Source organism: Schistocerca nitens, chromosome 10 (assembly GCF_023898315.1).
Source record: "Schistocerca nitens isolate TAMUIC-IGC-003100 chromosome 10, iqSchNite1.1, whole genome shotgun sequence".
In the NCBI taxonomy this organism is placed as follows: domain Eukaryota; kingdom Metazoa; phylum Arthropoda; class Insecta; order Orthoptera; family Acrididae; genus Schistocerca; species Schistocerca nitens.
Genome location: NC_064623.1, coordinates 217,759,706 through 217,783,784, shown reverse-complemented (window position 1 = coordinate 217,783,784; position 24,079 = coordinate 217,759,706). Strand labels below are relative to the sequence as shown.

Sequence of the window (24,079 nt, the reverse complement as noted above, 5' to 3'; positions counted from 1 at the left end):
TATCTAAGTATAAAAAACTAGCATTGTACCTTTTTATGTATTTATGTCCGTTCCTCATATCGTAGGCCAGTAGATAGATTTGAACCAGACGTCAAACTTGATACACAATTTGGAAAGAAGCAATTTTGTGAGGAGCGACGCAATCAACTACCCCCCAATATTGTAATTCTCTTGCGTCTGACTGGAACGTCCATTTCAGGAATCACATACAACGTTTAGAGTTGACTTTCATCTTACTTTAGGTTTGTTGAAGATGTATGAGACAGGCGAAATACCCTCAGACTTCAAAAAGAATATAATAATTGCAAACCCAAAGAAAGCAAGTGCTGACAGATGTGAAAATTACCGAACTATCAGTTTAATAAGCCACGGATGCAAAATACTAACGCGAATTCTTTACAGACGAATGGAAAAACTGGTAGAATCCGACCTCGGGGAAGATCAATTTGGATTCCGTAGAAATGTTGGAACACGTGAGGTAATACTGACCCTACGACTTATCTTAGAAGAAATATTAAGGAAAGGCAAACCTACGTTTCTAGCATTTGTAGACTTAAAGAAAGCGTTGGAAAATGTTAACTGGAATGCTTTCTTTCAAATTCTGAAGGTGGCAGGGATAAAATACAGGCAGCGAAAGGCTATTTACAATTTGTACAGAAACCAGAGGGCAGTTATAAGAGTCGAGCGGCATGAAAGGGAAGCAGTGGTTCGGAAGGGAGTGGGACAGGGTTGTAGCCTCTCCCCGATGTTATTCAATCTGTATATTGAGAAAGCAGTGAAGGAAACAAAAGAAAAAACCGGAGTAGGTATTAAAATCCATGGAGAAGAAATAAAAACTTTGAGGTTCGCCGATGACATTTTAATTCTGTCAGAGACAGCAAAGGACTTGGAAGAGCAGTTGAATGGGCAGTGTCTTGAAAGGAGGATATAAGATGAACACCAACAAAAGCAAAACGAGGATAATGGAATGTAGTCGAGTTAACTCGGATGATGCTGAGGGAATTAGATTAAGAAATGAGACACTTAAAGTAGTAAAGAAGTTTTCTATTTGGGGAGCAAAAAAACTGATGATGGTCTAAGTAGGTAGGATATAACATGTAGACTGCCAATGGCAAGGAAAGCGTTTCTGAAGAAGAGAAATTTGTTAACATCGAGTATAGATTTAAGTGTCAGGAAGTCATTTCTGAAAGTATTTGTATGGAGTGTGGCCATGTATGGAAGTGAAACATGGACGATAAATAGTTTGGACAAGAAGAGGATAGAAGCTTTCGAAATGTGGTGCTACAGAAGAATGCTGAAGATTAGATGGGTAGATCACATAACTGATGAGGAGGTATTGAATAGAATAGGGGAGAAGAGGAGTTTGTGACACAACCTGACAAGAAGAAGGAACCGGTTGGTAGGACATGTTCTGAGGCATCAAGGAATCACCAATTTAGCATTGGAGGGCAGCGTGGAGGGTAAAAATCGTAGAGGGAGGCCAAGAGATGAATACACTAAGCAGATTCAGATGGATGTAGGCTGCGGTACATACTGGGAGAGGAAGAAGCTTGCACAGGATAGAGTATCATGGAGAGCTGCATGAAACCAGTTTTTGGACTGAAGACGACACAACAACATTATGGGTGGGGTAAGGCATATAAATGTATCTACAGAGTGCCAGAATGAGAGACAATGCTCCAACGTGGGGCTCACGCCAGCGTCGCCAGGTAGCAGGGCAGGAGACAGCTGAAGCCAAGGTATGGCGTGTGGCAGGTACAGGGAGATTATCAAATGAAGCCATAAAGTCTGAAAATGAGTCCGTGACGTTATTCTTGGCACTTTATTTTACATTTATGTGCACAGAAAACTGCGACCGGAATTACTGCTGAATGAACAGAATGGGTTTAACCTAAATGCTTACTCTGATGTCTTCAGAAACCTACTGGTTTGAGCAGCGTCTAGCGCTCCACCGGATTGCCGTTCGGTCGTGTGCGCCGGCCGCCGGCGACGAGCAGACTGGGCCTTCCTCCGCCAAGTTTCGCAGCAGGAAACAAGAAATCCGTACAGAGAAGCCACGACTTGCCGCCATTGAGTCCACTCTCCGGATGTACTATCGATTTCTTAATTTTTAATTAATAGTCACTGCTACGTTAATTACCTTACAATTACGTTTACGATAATTGATCTGTCAGGCTGGAAGATTTTATTTTATAGGTGTTTCAATCTTATATTTTTTGTACTGGCTTTTATACAATTGTAAGTTTTACCTTGCCAGGCTAGGAGCTTCACACTTTGCACTTTTATGTGGATTCAATTCCATGTATAGTATGTCAGTACATGTTGTATTGTCAGATGCTCGGTTTGCCATTTAACCATTACGTTTGAATACTGGTTAATCATGCATCTTAGCTATAGTGGCCTCTGCTGGCCTCAGTTTCCCTGTATAAATACCAGACGCATTCGGACCATCACCAGCATTTACTATGTACCTACATGTTTAATTTGACGTTGATACTACATCAGAATATTTTATGGTATGTATGTCTGGTATACATGGCTGTTAATCATGTAAACACGTTTTATCTTCAGAATGAGAAACATCCCCCAGGCTGTGGCTAAGCCATGTCTCCGCAATATCCTTTCTTTCAGGAGTCCTAGTTCTGCAAGTTTCGCAGGAGAGCTTCTGTAAAGTTTGGAAGGTAGGAGACGAGGTACTGGCGGAAGTAGAGCTGTGAGGACGGGGCGTGAGTCGTGCTTGGGTAGCTCAGTCGGTAGAGCACTTGCCCGCGAAAGGCAAAGGTCCCGAGTTCGAGTCTCGGTGGGGCACACAGTTTTAATCTACCAGGAAGTTTCACGTTTTATCTTACGTAGCACCAGGACATTTCTTGATTTAGCGACAGCAAACTGAACGTAATTGGTGACACACTATATTTGTTTGTAACAGATCTGGAGATGGCAGTAGCCGAAATCGGTAATATTGAAGTGTAAAAATTTGTGTGACCAACACGGACCTGTAAAATAAAGACACAGGGACCAGACTGGCAATATCGCAAAGCGTTCGCGGTCTCGGTGCAGGAGGACTCACACACGCCTGCCTTTCCTCTTCTACACTACTTTAGCATTTTCTACGTCTGCAGATGAGTTCGTGGAACTACCCTACTACCTGAGGAATAGACTTTCCTGTAGGTACCTAGCACTCGCGCAAAATAACGTATGACCAACAGAGAAACGCATCGTCGCCATCAACGCCGTTTCGAAGAGGCAGCCGCCCCAGCTGAGCATCACCTGTTCACCTGCGTAGTTCAAGTGTTCTCATTGCTGTTTCTTCACTAAATAATACAGCACTGCACTCTTCGAGCATAAGTCAGGTCTGGTGAAAGTTTTTCATAATCAAGTAAGTGTAATTACTGTAATACTATTCAATATGTGTGATCGATGCAAAAACGTCATTAAAACTGACGTTGACAGTGTTGCAAGAACCACTAGCTATTCTAGTCGCTTATTAAAGAGAATGAAGCGTAGCACCCAATGCTTCGCCACCTTCGAAAAGTGTCGAGGATGGAGAAGAAAATTTTACTTTCAGATGATGATATTGCTGAACAAGCTGAGACCGGCACACAATTTCCGTGGAGTTCGTGTTCTCAGTTTCATATAGTCAGTACCATAGTACACAGTATTGTCCGTAGTACTACGTTTTTTTATACACCTTTATTTTACGAGATTTCCTTTTGGCAGTGCTGCGTCCGATTTCTTTTGCTTTGGTCGATCTTTTGTTTTTACTCCTGTTTCTTTTTCTGTACTCTATTGGTCAACTACATCTGTAAATTACTACGTAAAAAGGAACTGTGCCTACCTCTCATCATCGATTTCGTCCAAATTTACGGTACGTGCAGGACTTGGCCAGAAACCAAAGTGACAAATGACAGCTCCAGACGGCAAAAATCGCCTGTTACTGGAGTCGAGAACCTGGACGGTTTCTGTCTGTTATCGAGATGGATACCGCCAAGATATCGCTGCCAGGGATTCCAAGACTTTCTAGAACTTCTTAATGTCAAGCTTGAAGTCGGATAACAAACGACAAAAAATATTTTTCCATGTAACAAAGGTTAGCAATATTCTCTTTTTTTTTCCTTTACTCGTACTGTGAAATCTTTCTTCTAGCAAAAATGCATGATTCTGTGGGAAAGTCGAGTACTTTGTAGCTTTTAAGAAGTGAGTTCGTATCAAAGTACGGAACGTAAATGGCCATATCTTATAACTGCTCTAAATTAGAAACTTGTTTTACATCGTCAAGGGACCGTACACCTTAGTATGCGGCATCAATTACAACTTCACACGTGTACTCATTCCTGAGAAAAAGGACGGAGAGAGTAAGAATATAAATTTCTTATAAGGGTTCAGTTTTTACAGACTGAAGTACAGAAAGCGAGGCATGAAACATACACACATCAAAAGAAGTTTTGCAATACCCCGGCTCCCAGAACTCCTGAAGATTGACGTTGACTGTTCAGAGATGTCACTAAACCCGTCCAAGCCGGTCATGGTGGCCGAGCGGTTCTAGGCGCTACAGTCTGGAACCGCGCGACCGCTACGTTCGCACGTTCGAATCCTGCCTCGGGCATGGACGTGTGTGATGTGCTTAGGTTAGTTGGTTTAAGTAGTTCTAAGTTCTAGGGAATGATGACCTCCGAAGTTAAGTCCCATAGTGCTCAGAGCCATTTGAGCCAAACCCGTCCAAAGATGTAAACAACCATGCCTGTGCAGCGCCTATTAGACGGAGGGAGTCAGACAGCCGATCCGTCCCAGCCATTCCACCAGGAAGCGGGTACATGGCTCGTGTTGTCTGTAGTTCAACCATGCCTAGACGGACAATGCCGCGGTTCGATCGCGTCCGCATTGTTACTTTGTGGCAGGAAGGCATCTCAACAAGGGAAGCGTCCAGGCGTCTCGGAGTAAACCAAAGCGATGTTGTTCGGTCATGGAGGAGATACAGAGAGACAGAAACTGTCGATGACATGCCTCGCTCAGACCGCCCAAGGGCTATTACTGCAGTGGATGACCGCTACCTACGCATTATGGCTCGGAGGAACCCTGACAAGAACGTCACCATGTTGAATAATGCTTTTCGTGCAGCCACAGGAAGTCGTGTTACGAGTCAAACTGTGCGAAATAATCTGCATGATGAGCAACTTCACTCCAGACGTCCATGGCGAGGTCTACCTTTCCAATCACGACACCATGCAGCGCGCTACAGATGGGTCCAACAACATGCCGAATGGACCGCTCAGTTTTGGTATCACGTTCTCTTCACCGATGAGTGTCGCATATGCCTTCAACCAGACAATCGTTGGTGACGTGTTTGGAGGCAACCGATCAGGCTGAACGCCTTAGACACACTGTCCAGCGAGTGCAACAAAGTTCCCTGCTGTTTTGGGGTGGCATTATGTGGGAACTAAGTACGCCGCTGGTGGTCATCGAAAGCCCCGTAACTGCTGTACGATACGTGAATGCCATCCTCCGACAGATAGTGCAACCATATCGGCAGCATACTGGCGAGGCATTCGTCTTGATGGACGACAATTCGCGCCCCAGTCGGGCACATCTTGGGAATGACTTCCTTGTGGATAACGATATCGCTCGACTAGCATGTTCTACAGACATGAACCCTATCGAACATGCCTGGGATAGGTTGAAAAGGGCTGTTTATGGACGACGTGACCCACCAACCTCTCTGAGGGATCTACGCCGAATCGCCCTTGAGGAGTGGGACAATGTGGACAAACAGTACCTTGATGAACTTGTGGATAGTATGCCACGACGAATACAGGCATGATTTGGCAGTGAGGTCTACCCTCAGTTCTCCTACAGCAGAAATGTCTATGGACCATTTCGAAAAACAGTTGCTACATAATGAGCCTTTCAGTGATAACATAAAATATTGGTTCAGATATGTAGAAGACGTACCGTGTCTGTGGACCGGAACCAAAAGACAACCGAACACATTCCATGAACATCTAAACTCACAACATAAAACCATACATTTCACTTTGGATACTGGTGAAACATTCACTAACTTTTAGGCCTCAACATAGATATCACTACGAATACGCGTAGTTTAAATACAGAAAAGCTAACAAAGCGGACACTGCAATACTCTCATATTCACAACACCCAGTATCACACAAACATGTTGTCTTCCATCCCAGGGCACATCCATACCAATGTCCAAACAGAATTTTCAAACAGAATTCGACGCCATTATGAACATTGCATCAAACAGTGGCCATACCCCTGAAGGGATTGACAACATTGTAAACAGAAAACAAAGAAGCAAAATATTCCCCTATTTGTAAGCCCCCTCTACAATCAATTTGCGGGCTATACCATATTTAGGAAAGCTGTCCGACAAATTAGCCAAAACCCTCAAGTTCTACAATTACAAAACATCATTTTATGTTACCGGCTCTACAGCCCACATCCTGTTCAACAGCTAGGACTAAAAAGATCTGTTAAGTAACATTAGTGTTTACAAAATCGCTTCCAATGACAGCATCAAACTGTACATTTGTCAAACAGACATGGCCAGAACTAGGCTGATTGAAAGCGAGTATAGGTGGAGGTTGCGTAAATCACACTCTCCACCTTTGCTGAACATGTACTGAATTAAGAACTCAAATATCTAGTGCACACAGAAGACATACATATAGCCAACAAAGGAAGATAAGTAAGACTATTAGAAGCACTTGAGGTAAACAGAGATTTAGCTCAAAATCCCAAGTTGATACTAAATGGTTAATGACAGCTGAGCAGTTCCCCCCTTGCAAGCTTCACACGACGGTGTCAACCGCCACAATAACACATACTGACACAAAAAATTAAAACATAACAATGCAAGAGGATGTGCTACTGGGAGCCGGCCGCGGTGGCCGAGCGGTTGTAGGCGCTTCAGTCCGGAACCGCGCCACCGCTACGGTCGCAGGTTCGAATCCTGCCTCGGGCATGGATGTGTGTGATGTCCTTAGGTTACTTAGGTGTGTTAGTTAGGTTTAAGTAGTTCTAAGTCTAGGGGAGTGATGACCTCAGATGCTAGGTCCCATAGTGCTCATAGGACGCAATCGCGCGGTATTAAACTGATTCTTGCCAAATATACACCGCTAGTCCAGCCATGTGATGTCTGGATATTTTACGAAATGATGCGTTTTGCGTGGATTGCTGCCAAAATGTGCGATGAGAGGGAACATTTCATGAATGTAACCCAAATTTGTTTTTCTGCAGAAACATTAAAACAACTATGTAGATGTAAAAAAGTTTTGAATTTATAACGTGTGCAAGATTGTGAGAATATTACTGCTACCCCAGGTTCTATGACGAATATCAACCCAGCATACATAAATCATCAACCGTAAAATAATAAAAGTATCTACATTTACATACGAAATTTTCGTGTATATCTTAAAATTCTGTTCTGGTAATTTAATATTGCAATCCCAAATTTTACTTAGCCTTTCTTTTTCATACCTTTCATAGAATAGTTAGTAAATACAATATATTGAGCATTGTTCTTACTTATCTGCAGTGTAAGTAACGTAAAAGAAGAAAATAAAAAAATAAAAATATTTTCCCATCCGGACGCGCTCCAAGGTGCACACGTTACTGTTCTGCACTCTTTCCGATAGGCAACCGCTGTCTGGAAACTACGCCAACGTAAGTGGCCCACGGCTCACCTGCCCCACGCCAAAAATGCTATTTTTTTTTCTAAACGCTTGGACATATGGAGCATGCACCTCTGTCAATTTGTGTTCTTTCAAAGAGCTGCGAAAACCATAAACTGGGGCGATGTCTGTGGTGACCAGTAGGCGCACGGCCGGTATCACGTACATGACTCGTTAACATAATCGTTTGCAGACTCGGCAGCAATAGCTTATAGCTTATGCGAGTCACCTCCGTAGGGTTCAGCGGTCGAAATGTGCCTGTGCGGTGGCCGCTCACCAACCCGCCCCCCCTCTCGCGCCGACTGCCATTGTCACCTCTACTATTGCACCGTCTCCGCAGGAAGCAGCAGCTATTTTGTGCGCACTCTACGCAGTGGACGTCATTTGAGACATTTTCGTGTGATACTGCAAAATATTTTGCTTCAGCACATGTCAGACTTTAAGATCCTCCGACATGTATACACGTGCTGAAGCAAATTCTTCCGCAGTACCGCTTGAAAATGTCCCAAAGACCGAAATTGCTATTGTGAAATAAATAATTTCAACTGTCAACGGCAAATATGATGTCCTTCAAAGAGTTGTACATTACTGTGAACCCCAAACATGGGAAATTAATCTGCTGTTATCATTCGCCAATATAACGACCGCATCTTCGGAGGAATAATCCCGAAGCTTTCGTCGAGTCCTCGCGTAGTTGGAGCTTTAAAGTGTTTGTGAAAGTAGAAGAACAGAAAACTGGAATGTGTCTCAAGCTGAATATGTGCAGTAGAAGCAGAAAACCAGCCAGCAGACAGACTTCACCCCAAGCAACCTGCATCGGCGGCGGGTGCATTCCAGTCAGAGAGTGACGAGTTGGCCAGGGGCCTCGCACTCACCCAGGAGGCTGCAGCTGGAGGTGACGCCGGCCGCGTTGACGAGGACGTCGACGCCGCCCAGGGTGTCGTCCGCCCAGCGGAAGGTCGCCTCGACCGCCTCGTCCTCGGTCACGTCGAGCTGGCGCGGCACCAGCTGGCCCGGCAGCGACAGCTGGGACACCTCCTGAGACAGCTCCTGCACCCACCACCACCAGCGCGTGTCAGCAGGGACGGTCCATTTGGACAACTTTTTGGGTAGTCTAGGCTGGAGACGTGTCAAAGCAAACGAGCACCTCGGGCACCGCCTGACACAGCCCCTGCACCCACCACCGTCTCAGGGACAGTCCAGACTACACTCCATTTGCACAACTCCAGGAAACACCACGTCTAGGCAAGTCTAGAGATTTGTAAGTGTAATGTAGCAGCTGGGACACCTCCTGAGAGAGCTCCTATACCCACCACCAACACCAGTGCATGCCAGCAGGGACAGTCCACACTGCACTCCATTTGGATAAATTTTGGGAACATCACCCAAGTTGGAAGTATCCCATAAAATGTGGAATGTGGGCCAGCTCCTGAGACACTTCTTGCACCTACCAGCACCAGGGATACTCATGACTGCACTACATTTCGAAAATCATAAGCCAGAGATGTGCCCAAACAATGTGGAGAACCTATATTTGGAAAAATGAAGTAAATTGTTAAATGGGCCCCCACTGTTGGCACCAGTGCCTTGGTGTGCTCTGGAACCGTCGAGGTGCGCGCCATATTATGTTGTCACCTCTTGTTCTACCTGCCCTTAATCACTGGTTAGAGGCAGGCCATCATACTTCTGGAGTTTGAAACATTACATGCAAGAGGAATTCGTAACACAGAACTTAGAAGACTTATCCGTCCTCATTTGAAGTACTGCTGTGCGATCTGGGGTCCTTATCAGATACAATTAACGGAGTACATCCAGAAATTTCAAAGAAGAGCAGAACGATTTTTACTATCCGGAAATGTCACGGACATTATACAGCATTTGGGGTGGACATCATTAAAACAAAGGCGTTTTTCGTTGCAGCAGAATCTTCTCATGAAATTAAAATCACCAACTGCCTCCTCCGAATACGACAATATTTTGTTGACGCCGATCTACTAGGGTGAAACGATCATCACAATAAAATAAGGTATTCGTTTTTTCAGCACCGTGTTCGAGAGTGAAATAATAGATAATTATTGAGATGGTGGTTCAATGAACCCTCTGCCAGGCAGTTCAGTGTGATTTACAGAGTATCCGTGTAGATATAGATGTAGAACCATATACCTTAAAAGAAAGAAGGAAGTTTATTGCATGACACATGTCGGAGAACTTGGCCCGGTGCAAGATTTATTGTGTACTAATTATTCGTTTTGGGCCTGAATTCAGTTGCATGATACATTACAAAGTTTAATTGGGTAACTGAGTGAGATGTATCCCTGGTGAAAAAGAACAGTTCTCTTGTGGTTCTGGTCGGTAGTATTCATTGCCAACCATGTCCGCCATGATAGCTGAGTAGTCAGCCAGCCAGGTTCGATTCCCGGCTGGGTCGGTGATTTTCTCCGCTCAGGGACTGGGTGTTGTGTTGTTCTCGTCATCATTTCATGCCCATCCGGCTCTCAGGTCAGCCAATGTGGCGTCTAATGTAGTAAGACCTGCGCCAAGGCGGCCGGACCTGCCCCGTAAGGGGCCTCCCGGCCAATGGCGCCAGACGCTCATTTCTATTGACGACCGTGCTCAGGTAAGCGAGGATCTCACACAGCTACTTCTCGGTGCACTGCCAGTCACACACGGTCCTGATGAGGTTCATATCTGTCGAACATGGCAGCAAGGTTCAAATGGTTCAAATGGCTCTGAGCACTATGGGACTCAACTGCTGTGGTTATCAGTCCCCTAGAACTTAGAACTACTTAAACCTAACTAACCTAAGGACATCACACACATCCATGCCCGAGGCAGGATTCGAACCTGCGACCGTAGCAGTCCCACGGTTCCGGACTGCGCGCCTAGAACCGCGAGACCACCGCGGCCGGCCATGGCAGCAAGTCAGACAGTCAGTGAGTAGCAGTGGGAGACGATCCAGAAACCTCGTGAGGCAGTGACTACACCGACCAGCAGCTCAACATCTCAAGAGGAGGCCAGACTGCACTCCATTTGTATAACTTATGCAACATGGCGACTAGGCTTGAGGCATGCGAAAATAATTTAGCAAACGTAGTTGGGAATTTATTTTAGTAGACAGCTTAACAAGGTCCAACCTGGTCGCTAGTTATGTTCTGGCATGCTTTGGAAGTCCCACATTGGACACCAAATTACGTAGTGATGCTATTATCCTATCAGCGCTTCAATGATTTATCTGAGCCGGGTCACCGAAATTAAAACAAGAACCATCAAATCTTAAGGAGTGAGAAGAGATTATTGAAGGAAACGCTTACCATCGCGATCTACGTACATTAAAAGAAAGAAAGAAAGAAATTGTAATACTGTATGGGAAGTCTCAAATCATTTGGCCAGTGAAGGCTTTATTGTATGTTAATAATTACAAACGGACATGAGTGCAGTTGTGTGATACAAATAGTCTCTGGGTAGCTGAGAGAGGCGTGCCCCTGATGAAAACCAAAAGTTGTCCTCTTGTAGTTCTGACTATTAGCCCACGTTGTCCGTCTTGTTGAGTTATTAGGCAGCCACATAACTGGCCTCGGAATGCCTTAATGAGACGGGTGTACGTGGAGCACGGCAGGAATGAAGCAAGTGAATATCAGTGGGTTATGATGCTTGTCATCCACCTCCGATGATTGTAGAACAGCAAACAGCGACATCACAGCCGATAAGTCATCCAGCCATTTTTAATTGTGCGGTGTCCCTTCTCTCCTACCTCCTCGCTACCTCATATGACCCCATCATTAATAGGGCGTTAAATCCCAATCTTGATTGCACCCTCTGGGACACCTTATTGCATCAGTGGCGGCAGCTGGCAGAGCTTGCTTGGATTTCTAGCTTCAATTTATCGGCAGTTCTGTTCCACCATCATAGGCGTAGAAAGACCAGCCTCAGACGATTACCTTATCGCAGTCGTTGTACAGCGAACGGGGGATGTGTCTAGTATGATTTCAGACACGTAACTGTAAGGGCTATGTAGCTGATGAAACTGCATGCTGTGCTTGAATTGCATCATGCGGTGTCAAGTTTTTTGATATCGACGCAGATGACAAGCATTTATAAGGAAGTACCGAGAAAGGAACGCTGATACACCATGGTTTTACGGCGGCCTTATTAAGGGATTTGTGTAAATGGATGTATTGTTGCCCTGAGAGAAACAGTCCCCACACGGTAGGACAGGCAAGGCAGTGTTCCTAGGAAAGTCTACACAAACTACTTGGATAACATCACAGTGTTTTAACAAGTTCGAATACAAAGTCTGGCACACACAAATGGATAATTCGATTCGATTAGTTGGGAAACGTCGACTAAATTCATTTGAAAGAATCCGAATATGTTTTCAAAGACAGCTGCCAGAAGCAAGTGAGTAAAGTCGGGAAAGTTGGGGAAAACAATGTCTACATGTAAGTCTGCAGACTTTCGTGGCCGTTGTCACTGAAGTTAAAATCTTCTGGCTTATTAAGCCGCGTCATGTTTCTTCTAAAATGATCGACGTTTCGACACCTCTGCTGGGATCTTCCTCAGGATCTTCTGATGTCCCCTACTGTTCTAGTAGTACAGCACTAGCACTATAGTGTTCTAGCAGTAGTGGACACCAGAAGATCCTGAGGAAGATCCCAGCAGAGGTGTCGAAACGTCAATCATTTTAGAAGAAACATGACGCCGCCTGATAACCCAGAAGATTTTAACTTCAATGTCTAAATGGTTTCTGACGTCAACAGTAACGTAAGGTGGGGTCCGTTATTCTGGAACCTTGACTGACTACCAGTGGAACATTCTCCAATATTCCTGTATTACTTCACGGAGAAGGATGCGGTAATTTCCTCCATCGATTGTCCTAGGCACTTCTGCCGAATCAGATGGTGTTGAACAAAAAGAGTCCACAGTCTTATGGTACGAGGGGCGTTTGAAAAGTTTGTGCAAAAATAAAAACTACTGAGATATGTGTTGGTGCATTGTTGTGAAGGTAAAGTACTTTTTTGCGGTCCAATCGCCGAAGTTTTTCTTGCAGCTGGGGTTTCAAACGGTCCAATAACGATGAATAATATGCGCCTTTAATAGTTTTACCCTTTTCCAGGTAGTCGATGAGGATTATCCCTTGCGAATCCAAAAAGAAGGAATGGTCTTCGCCTTTTTTGGTGCAGATTCTCCCTTGGTAATCCACTGTTTAGATTGTTCTTTGGTCTCAGAAGTATAGTAATGTATCCACGTTTCATCCACAGTGGCGAAACGACGCTTAAAGTCCTGCGGATAGTTTTCTCGTGTCCAAATGTTTATGCAAAATATTATGTACCCGTTCATTCGAGATGCCCACAGCTCTAGCAATCTCACACACCTTAACTCTTCTGCCATACATCGCCATATCACGGATTTTATCAATGATTTCTGGAGTCGTAACCTCCACAGGGCGTCCAGAACGTTCAGCATCACTTGTGCCCATATGGCCACTCCGAAAATTTAGAAACCATTTATAAAGCGTTCTCATCGAAGGTGCATAGTCACCGTAATGTTCATGAAGCTTCTCTTTAGTCTCCCGAGGCGTTTTGCCTTTCATAAAGTAATGTTTAATCACCAGGCGAAATTCTTTTTCGTCCATTTTTTGACAATCACCCGACTTCCTAGATTCACACGAATGCCAAACAGAAGGAAATAGACCAACATTTCTGAAACTTGGCGTGCGTTCTTTGCGAAGATGCTACTAACTAAACATGGCCTCGATATGCGCCGGTGGTGGCATCTCTCGGACTTTGCACGGACTTTTCAAACGCCCCTCGTAAATCTCTATTGATGGTGGAACACACGAGTTGCCTTAGAATTTTCCAGTTACCTCGAGGGGTTAGGCTGTTGCTCTGGCCAACACACTATCCAGCTCTCTCACGCACTGCAAACACAAACCTACGGAAAAAATTGCAATACCCCAAAGTATAATTAATGTAGAGTAATGAACTTTCGGGAATAAATTTGTCTAGCTAACATACCGGGTGATCAAAAAAGTATAAATTTGAAAACTTAATAAACCACCGAATAATATAGATAGAGAGGTAAAAATTGACACACATGCTTGGAATGACATGGGGTTTTATTAGAACCAGGCGCACCAGTCCCCAGATCTCAGTCCGTGCGATTATTGGCTTTGGGGTTACCTGAAGTCGCAAGTGTATCGTGATCGACCGACATCTCTAGGGATGCTGAAAGACAATATCCGACGCCAATGCCTCAACATAACTCCGGACATGCTGTACAGCGCTGTACACAACATTATTCCTTGACTACACCTATTGTTGAGGAATCATGGTGAACATATTGAGCATTTCCTGTAAAGAACATCATCTTTGCTTTGTCTTACTTTGTTATGCTAGTTATTGCCGGCCGCGGTGGTCTAGCGGTTCTGGCGCTGCAGTCCGGAACCGCGGGACTGCTACGGTCGCAGGTTCGAATCCTGCCTTGGGGATGGGTGTGTGTGATGTCCTTAGGTTAGTTAGGTTTAAGTAGTTCTAAGTTCTAGGGGACTTATGAGCTAAGATGTTGAGTCCCATAGTGCTCAGAGCCATTTGAACCATTTTTTTGCTAGTTATTGCTATTCTGATCAGATGAAGCGCCACCTGTCGGACATTTTTTGAATTTTTTGTATTTTTTTTTTTTTGTTCTAATAAAACCCCATGTCATTCCAAGCGTGTGTGTCAGTTTGTACCTCTCTATCTACATTATTCCGTGATTTATCCAGTTTTCAAATCTATACTGACTTTGTGATCACCCGGTATTTAAGAGATTAACATTGCAACGTCACAGTTTAGCGCAAACGCGGAAAAAGGCACTGCAAAGATGAAATGCCGGTGCATTAAAAACCAGTGTAACTTCCAGAATGCGTGTGCGAGGACTGTGATAGATAAGGTGAATGATCGACTTCAATTTCTTGGGAAAATTCTGGGAAAATAGTGGTCCACCTGTAAATTTTTTTTTTTTTTTTATTTTGGTTTTAGGGCGCAAAACTGCTATGGTCATTAGCGCCCGGTCCGCGACTGAGGAAAGAATAAAAACTGAAAATGGAAAACAGCAAAAATGGGAACAAAACTCAAAAAATTGGACACGAAAAGCAGAAACAAGGCTTAAAAGTCCACTACAGAGAGGGGTTGATGATCCCCGATAAAACTTCAAATGACTGACGTCATTTCACTGTCACTAATAAACTGGAGAACGCGGTCGGCTGAGCGCGTGTCATCTGCTAAAATCGACGATAGATCAGGCGATAGCTGTAGACGGGAGCGTAACGGATTAAAATAGGGGCATTCAATTAAAAGGTGTCTTACCGTCCACAGCTGAGAGCAGTGGGGACAGAGTGGGGGAGGATCGCCGCTTAAAAGATGCCGATGGCTAAAACGATAGTGCCCTATCCGGAGTCTAGCTAAAATTACCTCCTCCCGACGACGCGTTCGGGAGGAAGAGGTCCAAGCGCAAGGAAGGGCTTTCACTTCCCGCAATTTATTATGGGGAAGTGTTGACCAATGCGCATGCCATAAATGAGCAACTTTGCGACATAAACCGCTCCGTAGATCGGTGAAGGGAAGCGACTGAATAGCTGGCCGAGGAAGAGAAACTGCAGCCTTGGCTGCTATATCAGCCGCCTCATTCCCACAGATACCAGCGTGTCCCGGGAGCCAGAGGAACGCCACCGAGACGCCCCCCAGGTGGAGCAAGCGCAGACAGTCCTGAATCCGGTGGACCAGAGGGTGCACAGGGTAAAGAGCTTGGAGACTGAGGAGAGAGCTGAGAGAATCTGAGCAGATTACGTACTGTATCCGCTGATGGCGGCGGATGTAGTGGACAGCCTGGAGAACAGCGAAAAGCTCCGCAGTATAAACAGAACACTGGTCGGGAAGCCGAAAGTGATTTGGGGCGTCGCCAACAATATAGGCACTCCCTACACCCAACGATGTTTTCGAGCCGTCGGTGTAAATAAAGGTGGCGTCTGTCATTTGTGCACATAGAGCAGCAAATGCCCGACGATAAACAAGTGAAGGCGTACCATCCTTGGGAAATTGACAAAGATCACGGAGCAGACAGATCCGGGGACGAAGCCAAGGCGGTGCTGTACCCCAAGTTGTCAAGAAGGTTTTAGGAAAGCGGAAGGAAAGAGAATGGAGCAGTTGACGGAAGCGGACTCCCGGGGGTAGTAGGGAGGAGGAGCGGCCTGCATACCCTACATCAAAGGAGGCGTCGAAAAAAGGGTCGTGGGCTGGATTAGCAGGCATGGAAGACAGATGGCTAGCATAACGGCTCAGAAGGACCGCTCGCCGATTGGACAGCGGAGGTTCAGCAGTCTCAGCATAAAGGCTTTCCACAGGGCTAGTGTAAAAAGCTCCAGACACTAAACGTAATCCACGGTGGTGGATAGAGTCGAGACGCCGAAGAATAGACGGCCGAGCAGAGGAGTAGACTATGCTTCCATAGTCCAATTTCGAGCGCACTAAGGCGCGATAGAGGCGGAGAAGGACCACTCGGTCCGCTCCCCAGGAGGTACCATTCAGGACACGGAGGGTGTTAAGGGATCGCAGACAGCGAGCCGAAAGATAGGAAACGTGGGAGGACCAGCACAGTTTTCTGTCAAACATAAGACCCAAGAATTTAGTGACGTCTGAAAACGTAAGGTTGACAGGTCCTAGATGTAAGGAGGGCGGAAGAAACTCCATACGTCGCCAAAAATTAACACAAACGGTCTTACTGGGAGAGAAACGGAAGCCTGTTTCGATGCTCCAAGAGTGGAAGCGATCGAGACATCCTTGAAGACGTCGTTCAAGAAGGCTGGTCCGTTGAGAGCTGTAGTAGATCGCAAAATCATCCACAAAGAGGGAGCCCGAGACATCAGGAAGGAGACAATCCATAATTGGATTTATAGCGATGGCAAACAGTACAACACTCAGCACGGAGCCCTTGGGTACCCCGTTTTCTTGAGAGAAAGTACGGGAGAGAGTAGTGTTCACCCGCACCCTAAATGTTCGCTCTGCCATAAATTCGCGAAGAAAAAGGGGCAGCCGGCCTCGAAAGCCCCGAGAGAACAGTGTGCGGAGGATGCCTGTCCTCCAACAGGTATCGTATGCTCTCTCCAGATCAAAAAATATTGCTACTGTTTGGCGTTTCCGGAGAAAATTGTTCATGATATAAGTGGAGAGAGCAACAAGATGGTCAACTGCAGAGCGATGCTTTCGGAATCCGCATTGGGCAGGTGTTAAAAGACTGCGGGATTCCAGCCACCAAGCTAAACGGTAATTCACCATACGCTCCAAAATCTTGCAGACACTACTCGTGAGAGAATTGGGGCGATAACTAGAGGGGAGATGTTTGTCCTTTCCAGGTTTCGGAATGGGAACGACGATAGCTTCCCGCCATCGTCTGGGAAAGGTACTGTCGGTCCAAATTCGATTATAAAGGCGAAGGAGGTAACGCAGACTATGGGTTGATAAATGCAGCAACATTTGGACATGGATACCATCCGATCCAGGGGCGGAGGAGCGAGAAGAAGAGAGGGCATGTTGGAGTTCCCGCATGGAGAAAACAGTATTGTAGCTTTCGCGATTTTGAGAGGAGAAAGCAAGAGGTCGCACTTCCGCTGCACGTTTCTTCGGGAGAAACGCTGGCGGGTAATTTGAAGAGCTCGAAATCTCAGCAAAGTGCTGACCCAATGAGTTAGAAATTGCGACGGGGTCCACTAAGGTATCATGCGCGACAGTGAGCCCAGAGACCGGGGAGAAACTAGACGCGCCTGAGAACCGTCGAAGCCGACTCCAAACTTCCGAGGAGGGAGTGAAGGTGTTAAATGAGCTAATAAAGAATTGCCAGCTTGCCTTCTTGCTATCGCGGATGACGCGACGGCATCGCGCACGGAGATGCTTATAGCGGATACAGTTTGCCAAAGTAGGATGGTGACGGAAAATGCGAAGAGCACGTCGCCGCTCACGTATTGCGTCACGGCATGCCTCGTTCCACCAAGGAACTGGGGGGCGCCGGGGCAATTCGGAGGTGCGTGGTATTGAACGTTCCGCAGCTGTAAGGATAACGTCGGTAATATGTGTGACCTCATCGTCGACGCTGGGAAAGCGACGGTCATCGAATGTCGCTAGAGACGAAAAAAGTGTCCAATCGGCTTGGGCAAACTTCCAGCGTCGCGGGCGCATATATGGCAGTTGAGGCTGCAGCCTAAGGACACATGGAAAGTGGTCACTCGAGTGTGTATCATCAAGGGCGAACCATTCGAAGCGCCGAGCAAGCGGAACAGTACCGATCGCAAGGTCCAAATGAGATAAATTTGTCGTGGAGGCAGACAAAAACGTGGGGACCCCAGTGTTGAGGCAAACTAGATCCGCTTGGTGGAAGACGTCTAGCAATAGGGAGCCACGTGGACAAGGATGTGGAGATCCCCAAAGCGGGTGGTGGGCATTGAAGTCCCCAACCAGCAAATAGGGGGGTGGAAGCTGACCAAGAAGATGAAGGAGATCAGCTCGTGCCATTGGTGTGGACGATGGAATGTATACAGTACAAAGAGAGAACGTGTATCCAGAAAGGGAAAGACGGACGGCGACAGCTTGGAAGGAACTGTCTAAGGGGATTGGATGATAATGGAGAGTATCATGGAGAAGAATCATGAGTCCTCCATGGGCTGGAGTGCCTTCCACAGAGAGGAGGTCATATCGGACGGACTGAAAATGAGGGAGAACAAAGCGGTCATTAGGACGCAGCTTTGTTTCCTGAAGACAGAAGATGACCGGCGAGTAGGATCGTAAGAGGATCGACAATTCATCCCGATTGGCTCGAATGCCGCGGATATTCCAGTGGATAATGGACATAGGGTGAACAGAAAATGGAGGAATGTGACCAAGGGTGCTGTCAACTCAACGACTGCTCAGAGCTTGCGACCGACAGCATGGAATGGCATTCGGCCGAAGGCAGAAGATCCTGATCCATAGGTTGGTCAGGAGCAGCTCCTGCCACCAGCGATCGGCCGGTTGACCGGCCACCAGCAGTGCGCCTCGGCGACACAGAAGACGGCCGAGGGCGATTTCCGCCAGGTGGCGCTGTGGATGGGACACGCCTGGGCGGAGAAGGAGAGGAACTGGGTTTCTTTGTAGCCTTCTTGTTGGAAGTATGAGGTTTAGAGGAAGGAGGAACCGATGGTGGTGAAGTTGCCGTACGTAAAAACTCTTCACGAGTATGCTCTTTCTTCGAAGACTTGGTGTCTGACTTTTGGGCTCGAGATTTAGCAGAACCCGACGAAGGGTGAGCCAAAGAGTGGGCAGGCGAAAGTGGTGAAGTTGAACGGGCGATCTTTGCGCTGGCCGATCGGACGACCGTGGCACTAAAGGTGAGGTCGCAAGTCTGCGTGGCCGCCTCCTTTGTTGGCCGAGGAGAAGCAAGGACAGTGCTGTATTTGCCTGTCTGAGGCACGGTGGGCTGTCGACTGGCGAACAACTTCCGAGCAGCAAAGGTCGACACCTTTTCCTTCACTCTTATTTCCTAGATGAGCTTTTCGTCCTTAAAAACTGGGCAATCTCTAGAGGAAGCAGCGTGGTCACCCATACAGTTGATGCAGCGAGGGGATGGAGGTGGACAAGCACCCTCATGGGCATCCCTGCCACACGTAACACATTTGGCCGGATTAGAACAGGACTGGCTGGTGTGATTGAATCGCTGGCACCGATAGCAACGCGTAGGGTTTGGGACGTAAGGACGAACGGAAATTATCTCATAGCCTGCTTTGATTTTCGATGGGAGTTGCACTTTGTCAAATGTCAAAAAGACAGTGCGGGTTGGAATGATCTTCGTGTCAACCCTTTTCATAACCCTATGAACAGCCGTTACGCCCTGGTCTGACAGGTAGTGCTGAATTTCTTCGTCAGACAGTCCATCGAGGGAGCGTGTATAAACAACTCCACGCGAGGAATTTAAGGTACGGTGCGGTTCCACCCGGACAGGGAAAGTGTGTAGTAGTGAGGTACGCAGCAATTTTTGTGCCTGGAGGGCACTGTGTGTTTCTAACAACAGGGTGCCATTCCGTAATCTGGAACAAGACTTTACAGGACCTGCAATTGCGTCGACACCTTTCTGAATTATGAAAGGGTTGACTGTGGAGAAGTCGTGACCTTCGTCAGACCGAGAAACAACAAGGAACTGTGGCAACGATGGAAGAACTGACTGTGGGTGAGACTCAGTGAACTTACGTTTGTGAGCAGACATAGTGGAAGGTGAGGAAACCATTGCGGAAGAATCCCCCATGATTACCGGCGTCTCCGATGGCGCGCTCCTCCCTTGTGGGGGCCCTCTCTGAGGGCACTCCCGCCTTAGGTGATTGTTCACACCTCAGGTCACACCTCCCGACAAACGGACGGAGGGACCAATCGGCACTTTCGGAAGGTATCAGCTCGGGTAATCACCCCTCCCTGGGCCTGGCCGTTACCAGGGGGTACGTACGTGTCCTACCTGTCTACCCGGGGCGGGGAATTGCGCGTTACCCCGTCACCGGCTACGCAGGGAAGTGCGTGGGTCGGCCTTCAGACACGCACAGGGAGGAAGAAAGAGAAAGGGAAAGTGAAAGGAAAGAAGAGGTCTCAAACGCCGCAGCGGAGAAAAGGGTAGAGAGAAGAGGTAAGGAAAAGAGAGGGACAAAGGAAGGACGAAGACTTACAAGTAAGGAAGGCGAAGAATGTGGTACATTTACAAGCGTCCGTCGCCGGACATTGGCACAAACCATTCCCCCAGAGGGGGAGAAAAGGAAGGAAAGAGCGAGAGGTGAGGGGGGGGGGCGAAGATGGGGGATGGGGAAGGATGCGGAAAGGGAAGGTATGCAGCCCGGAAAGGAAGGAAGGCCACATCAGCTCGGGGTCCCGTGCTCGCTACGCACGTGTCCACAAAAGAGTTGTGGATCCCCTGGGGGGGTCCACCTGTAAAGGAGACTGCATACAGGACGCTGGCGCGTTTTATTCTTGAGGGCTAGTCGAGCGTTTGCGATTCGGACAAGGTTGGGCTAAAGGAAGACATCGAGACAGTTCGAAGGCAGGCGGCTATGTTTCTTACTGGTAGGTTCGAACAAGACACAATTGTTACAGAGATGCTTCGGGAATCCCTGAAGGGGAGGCGACATTCTTTTCGACGAATGCTTTTGAAGCTGACTGCTCAACGATTCTACTGCTTCCAACATACACTGCGCGTAAAGACCAAAAAGTTGAGATATGAGAGATCACCACTCATAAGGAAGGATACAGAAAGTGGTATTTCCCTGCTCTGTTTGCAAGTGGAACAGGAAAAGAAGTGACTAAGAATGGTACGGATAACCCTGTGCCACGCGGCATATGGCGCACTGCGGTGTACATATGTAAGTGTGTGTAGACGTAGATGTACAAGTAGAGCATGTCGGTTTACAACAGCGGTATTTGGACGAGCGTTATCCTGTTGGAAAACACACCCTGGAATGCTGTTCACGTATGGCAGCACAACGGGTCGACTTACCAGCAATCAGAGTGCACGGGATAAGCACGAGGCCGCTTCTGCTGTCGTGGGAAGTTACACGTCGGACTGTCACTCCGGGTGTAGGTCCGGGGTGTCCAGCACGCAGATGGTGTGGTTGCAGGCCCTCAGCCGGCCCCCTTGTACCAACACATTAGCATCACAGGCACCGGAGCAGAACCCACTTTCATCAGAGAACGTGAAAGGTGGCTTTCATTATTCCGCATGTTTGAAGTAAATAAACCCATAGGCTTTCATTATTCTGCATGTCTGAAGTAAATAAACCCATATAATGGTTAATTAGTCTTATTAGGTGGATTAGAAAGAGAGATACGTGATGATTAAACACATGTCTGAAATAATACGGGGTTTGGTAATGACAATATTTAGTTGCATGCTGTTGGTGTAAGCAAAGTAAATTTGCCAGTGGAGGCGAAGAGTGGACTGGCAGCCGGGGAGGCGAAGGCCGGCGAGTGCCAGAAGAGCATTGTGCAGGCGGAGGGGGTCCCAGGGGATGAGGCCACTGACATGCAAGCATCAAAAGGAACGCCGCCGGGCGCCAGGTGAGAAAGAGAGGGGAAATGTCGAGCAGACAGAGAGCGTCCAAAGTACACGCTGCCGCCGCCCGGTCGCGCGCTGTTTTAGCGGCAAATGGGCTGAGCTCTGGTTGGGCAGTTCATAAGAAAGTGCGGGAAACGCAGAGGGGCAACGCCCACTGTTTGAACAGAGAAATTTTTGGATAGGTGGAGAAATCGTGTCACTCCGCGAGGGAGATGTGGGAGGCCTTTGCAGCGTCGGCATTGGCTGATTAGAGAGTTTGGCGGCAAGATTGTCGCAAGAGCATCGTGCAGAGAGAGGCAGAAAGGAGAGCGTCTGGTGGCGTGAAAGCGGACAGTCGCAAAGTTCGGTAGCTCTGAGATAGGGACTTAGATTCTGAATACTGTGCTGAGTATGATGTAGAGTCTGCAGCTACAGTAGGACATCAGCGTCCACGATAGGCATTGCATTGACTACTAGTATAATTGCAGTTGATTCCGCCTTATAGGCTGGCAATCACCAATGAACGTAGTCAGCCAGTGCACAGAGCTATCATACTGGTATTGCACGTTAGTACAAGACAAACTGGGCTGCACCTTAAAGGTTGTTGAGCCAGTCTCGAAAGCATTTTATACCATTTAGAGGAAATATAGGGCTTGTGGTATTAGCAGTTTCTGAGCAGTTTATTCTGCTCAAGATGTTTGAGAGACTTATCCTCTTTCAGCGACTTCGCAGGTGCAGTCGTCGGCCCAGCAGTATCGACGGAGCCAGCACACTGGTAGACGGTATTGTACAACTTGCAGCAGCGGCAGTAAAGAGTTGTTGGATCGTGTTCTTACCATCCACTGAGTATCCGTGCAGTTTAGCTTACGATTCGTTATTGGTTATTTGTCTTTTTTGCATGTTGTTTGGTTTCTTTCTTGGTGGTGGTGTCCGAAGTACTTATTATTTCAGACACAAAAGAGATTATACGAACGTAGTCAGATCGCATTTGCCATTTGCTGATCCAGGGGCATAATTAAATCTAATTTCGCATCAACTTAACATTAAGAGCTGAGAGCCAATCTTACCAGTGCAGTATATCTAAGAACAGTGTACAATTTGTTTGTTTTCATTCATGATTTGTTCAATATGATCTAATTTCTATCGTGAGATAATGTACAATAAATACAAGTTATTTACAATATCGCTTTTGATTCAGTAGTCAGTGGTAGTTAGCCGTCACTGTCACATTAATATAATTTATTCATGTTCACTGTCGGCCACTACCGCCAATAGGAAGCCCTACAAACGCAACAGACCTCCACCCTGCTCTCCAACGGACTCTCGCTTGCCATCACTGAAGCCACAAGAGGCCGTGGTCCGTGGTCTGGGGTCAGTGGGATGCAAGCTGCAGAGCGCCTGGCTCCGAGCTGTCCTCGAAGTAACCGATTTGTAGCAGCTCGTGGTGTCACTGTGGTGCCGACTGCTGCTGAAATTACTGCTGCAGATGCGGTGCGGTGCGGCGTCGCCAGAAGCCGGAAGCGACGGTCTTCCCTGTCGGTTGTGCCACGTGGCCGCCCGGAGACCAGTGAACATACAGGGTGATTCAAAAAGAATACCATAACTTTAAAAATGTGTATTTAATGAAAGAAACATAATATAACCTTTTGTTATACATCATTACAAAGAGTATTTAAAAAGGTTTTTTTTCACTCAAAAACAAGTTCAGAGATGTTCAATATGGCCCCCTCCAGACACTCGAGCAATATCAACCCGATACTCCAACTCGTTCCACACTCTCTGTAGCAATTCAGGCGTAACAGTCTGGATAGCTGCTGTTATTTCTCGTTTCAAATCATCAATGGTGGCTGGGAGAGGTGGCCGAAACACCATACCCTTAACATACCCCCATAAGAAAAAATCGCAGGGGGTAAGATCAGGGCTTATTGGAGGCCAGTGATGAAGTGCTCTGTCACGGGCTGCCTGGCGGCCGATCCATCGCCTTGGGTAGTTGACGATAAGGTTTCATAACTAACCTTTTTCGTAGGACTCTCCATACAGTTGATTGTGGAATTTGCAGCTCTCTACTAGCTCTGCGAGTCGATTTTCTTGGGCTGCGAACAAATCCTTGCTGGATGCGTGCTACATTTTCATCACTCGTTCTCGGCCGTCCAGAACTTTTCCCTTTGCACAAACACCCATTCTCTGTAAACTGTTTATACCAACGTTTAATACACCACCTATCAGGAGGTTTAACACCATACTTCGTTCGAAATGCACGCTGAACAACTGTCGTCGATTCACTTCTGCCGTACTCAATAACACAAAAAGCTTTCTGT

General features: G+C 46.9%; 1 protein-coding gene across 1 annotated transcript in view; it reads right to left on the bottom strand.

Moving 5' to 3' along the window:
• Positions 1-24,079, bottom strand: part of LOC126210011 (farnesol dehydrogenase-like) — a 180,764-nt gene that overhangs the window by 6,681 nt on the left and 150,004 nt on the right. Inside the window, exon 2 of the mRNA XM_049939116.1 lies at positions 8,570-8,744. Coding sequence (XP_049795073.1) covers positions 8,570-8,744 — 175 coding nt within the window. The remainder of the gene's footprint in view (positions 1-8,569; positions 8,745-24,079) is intronic.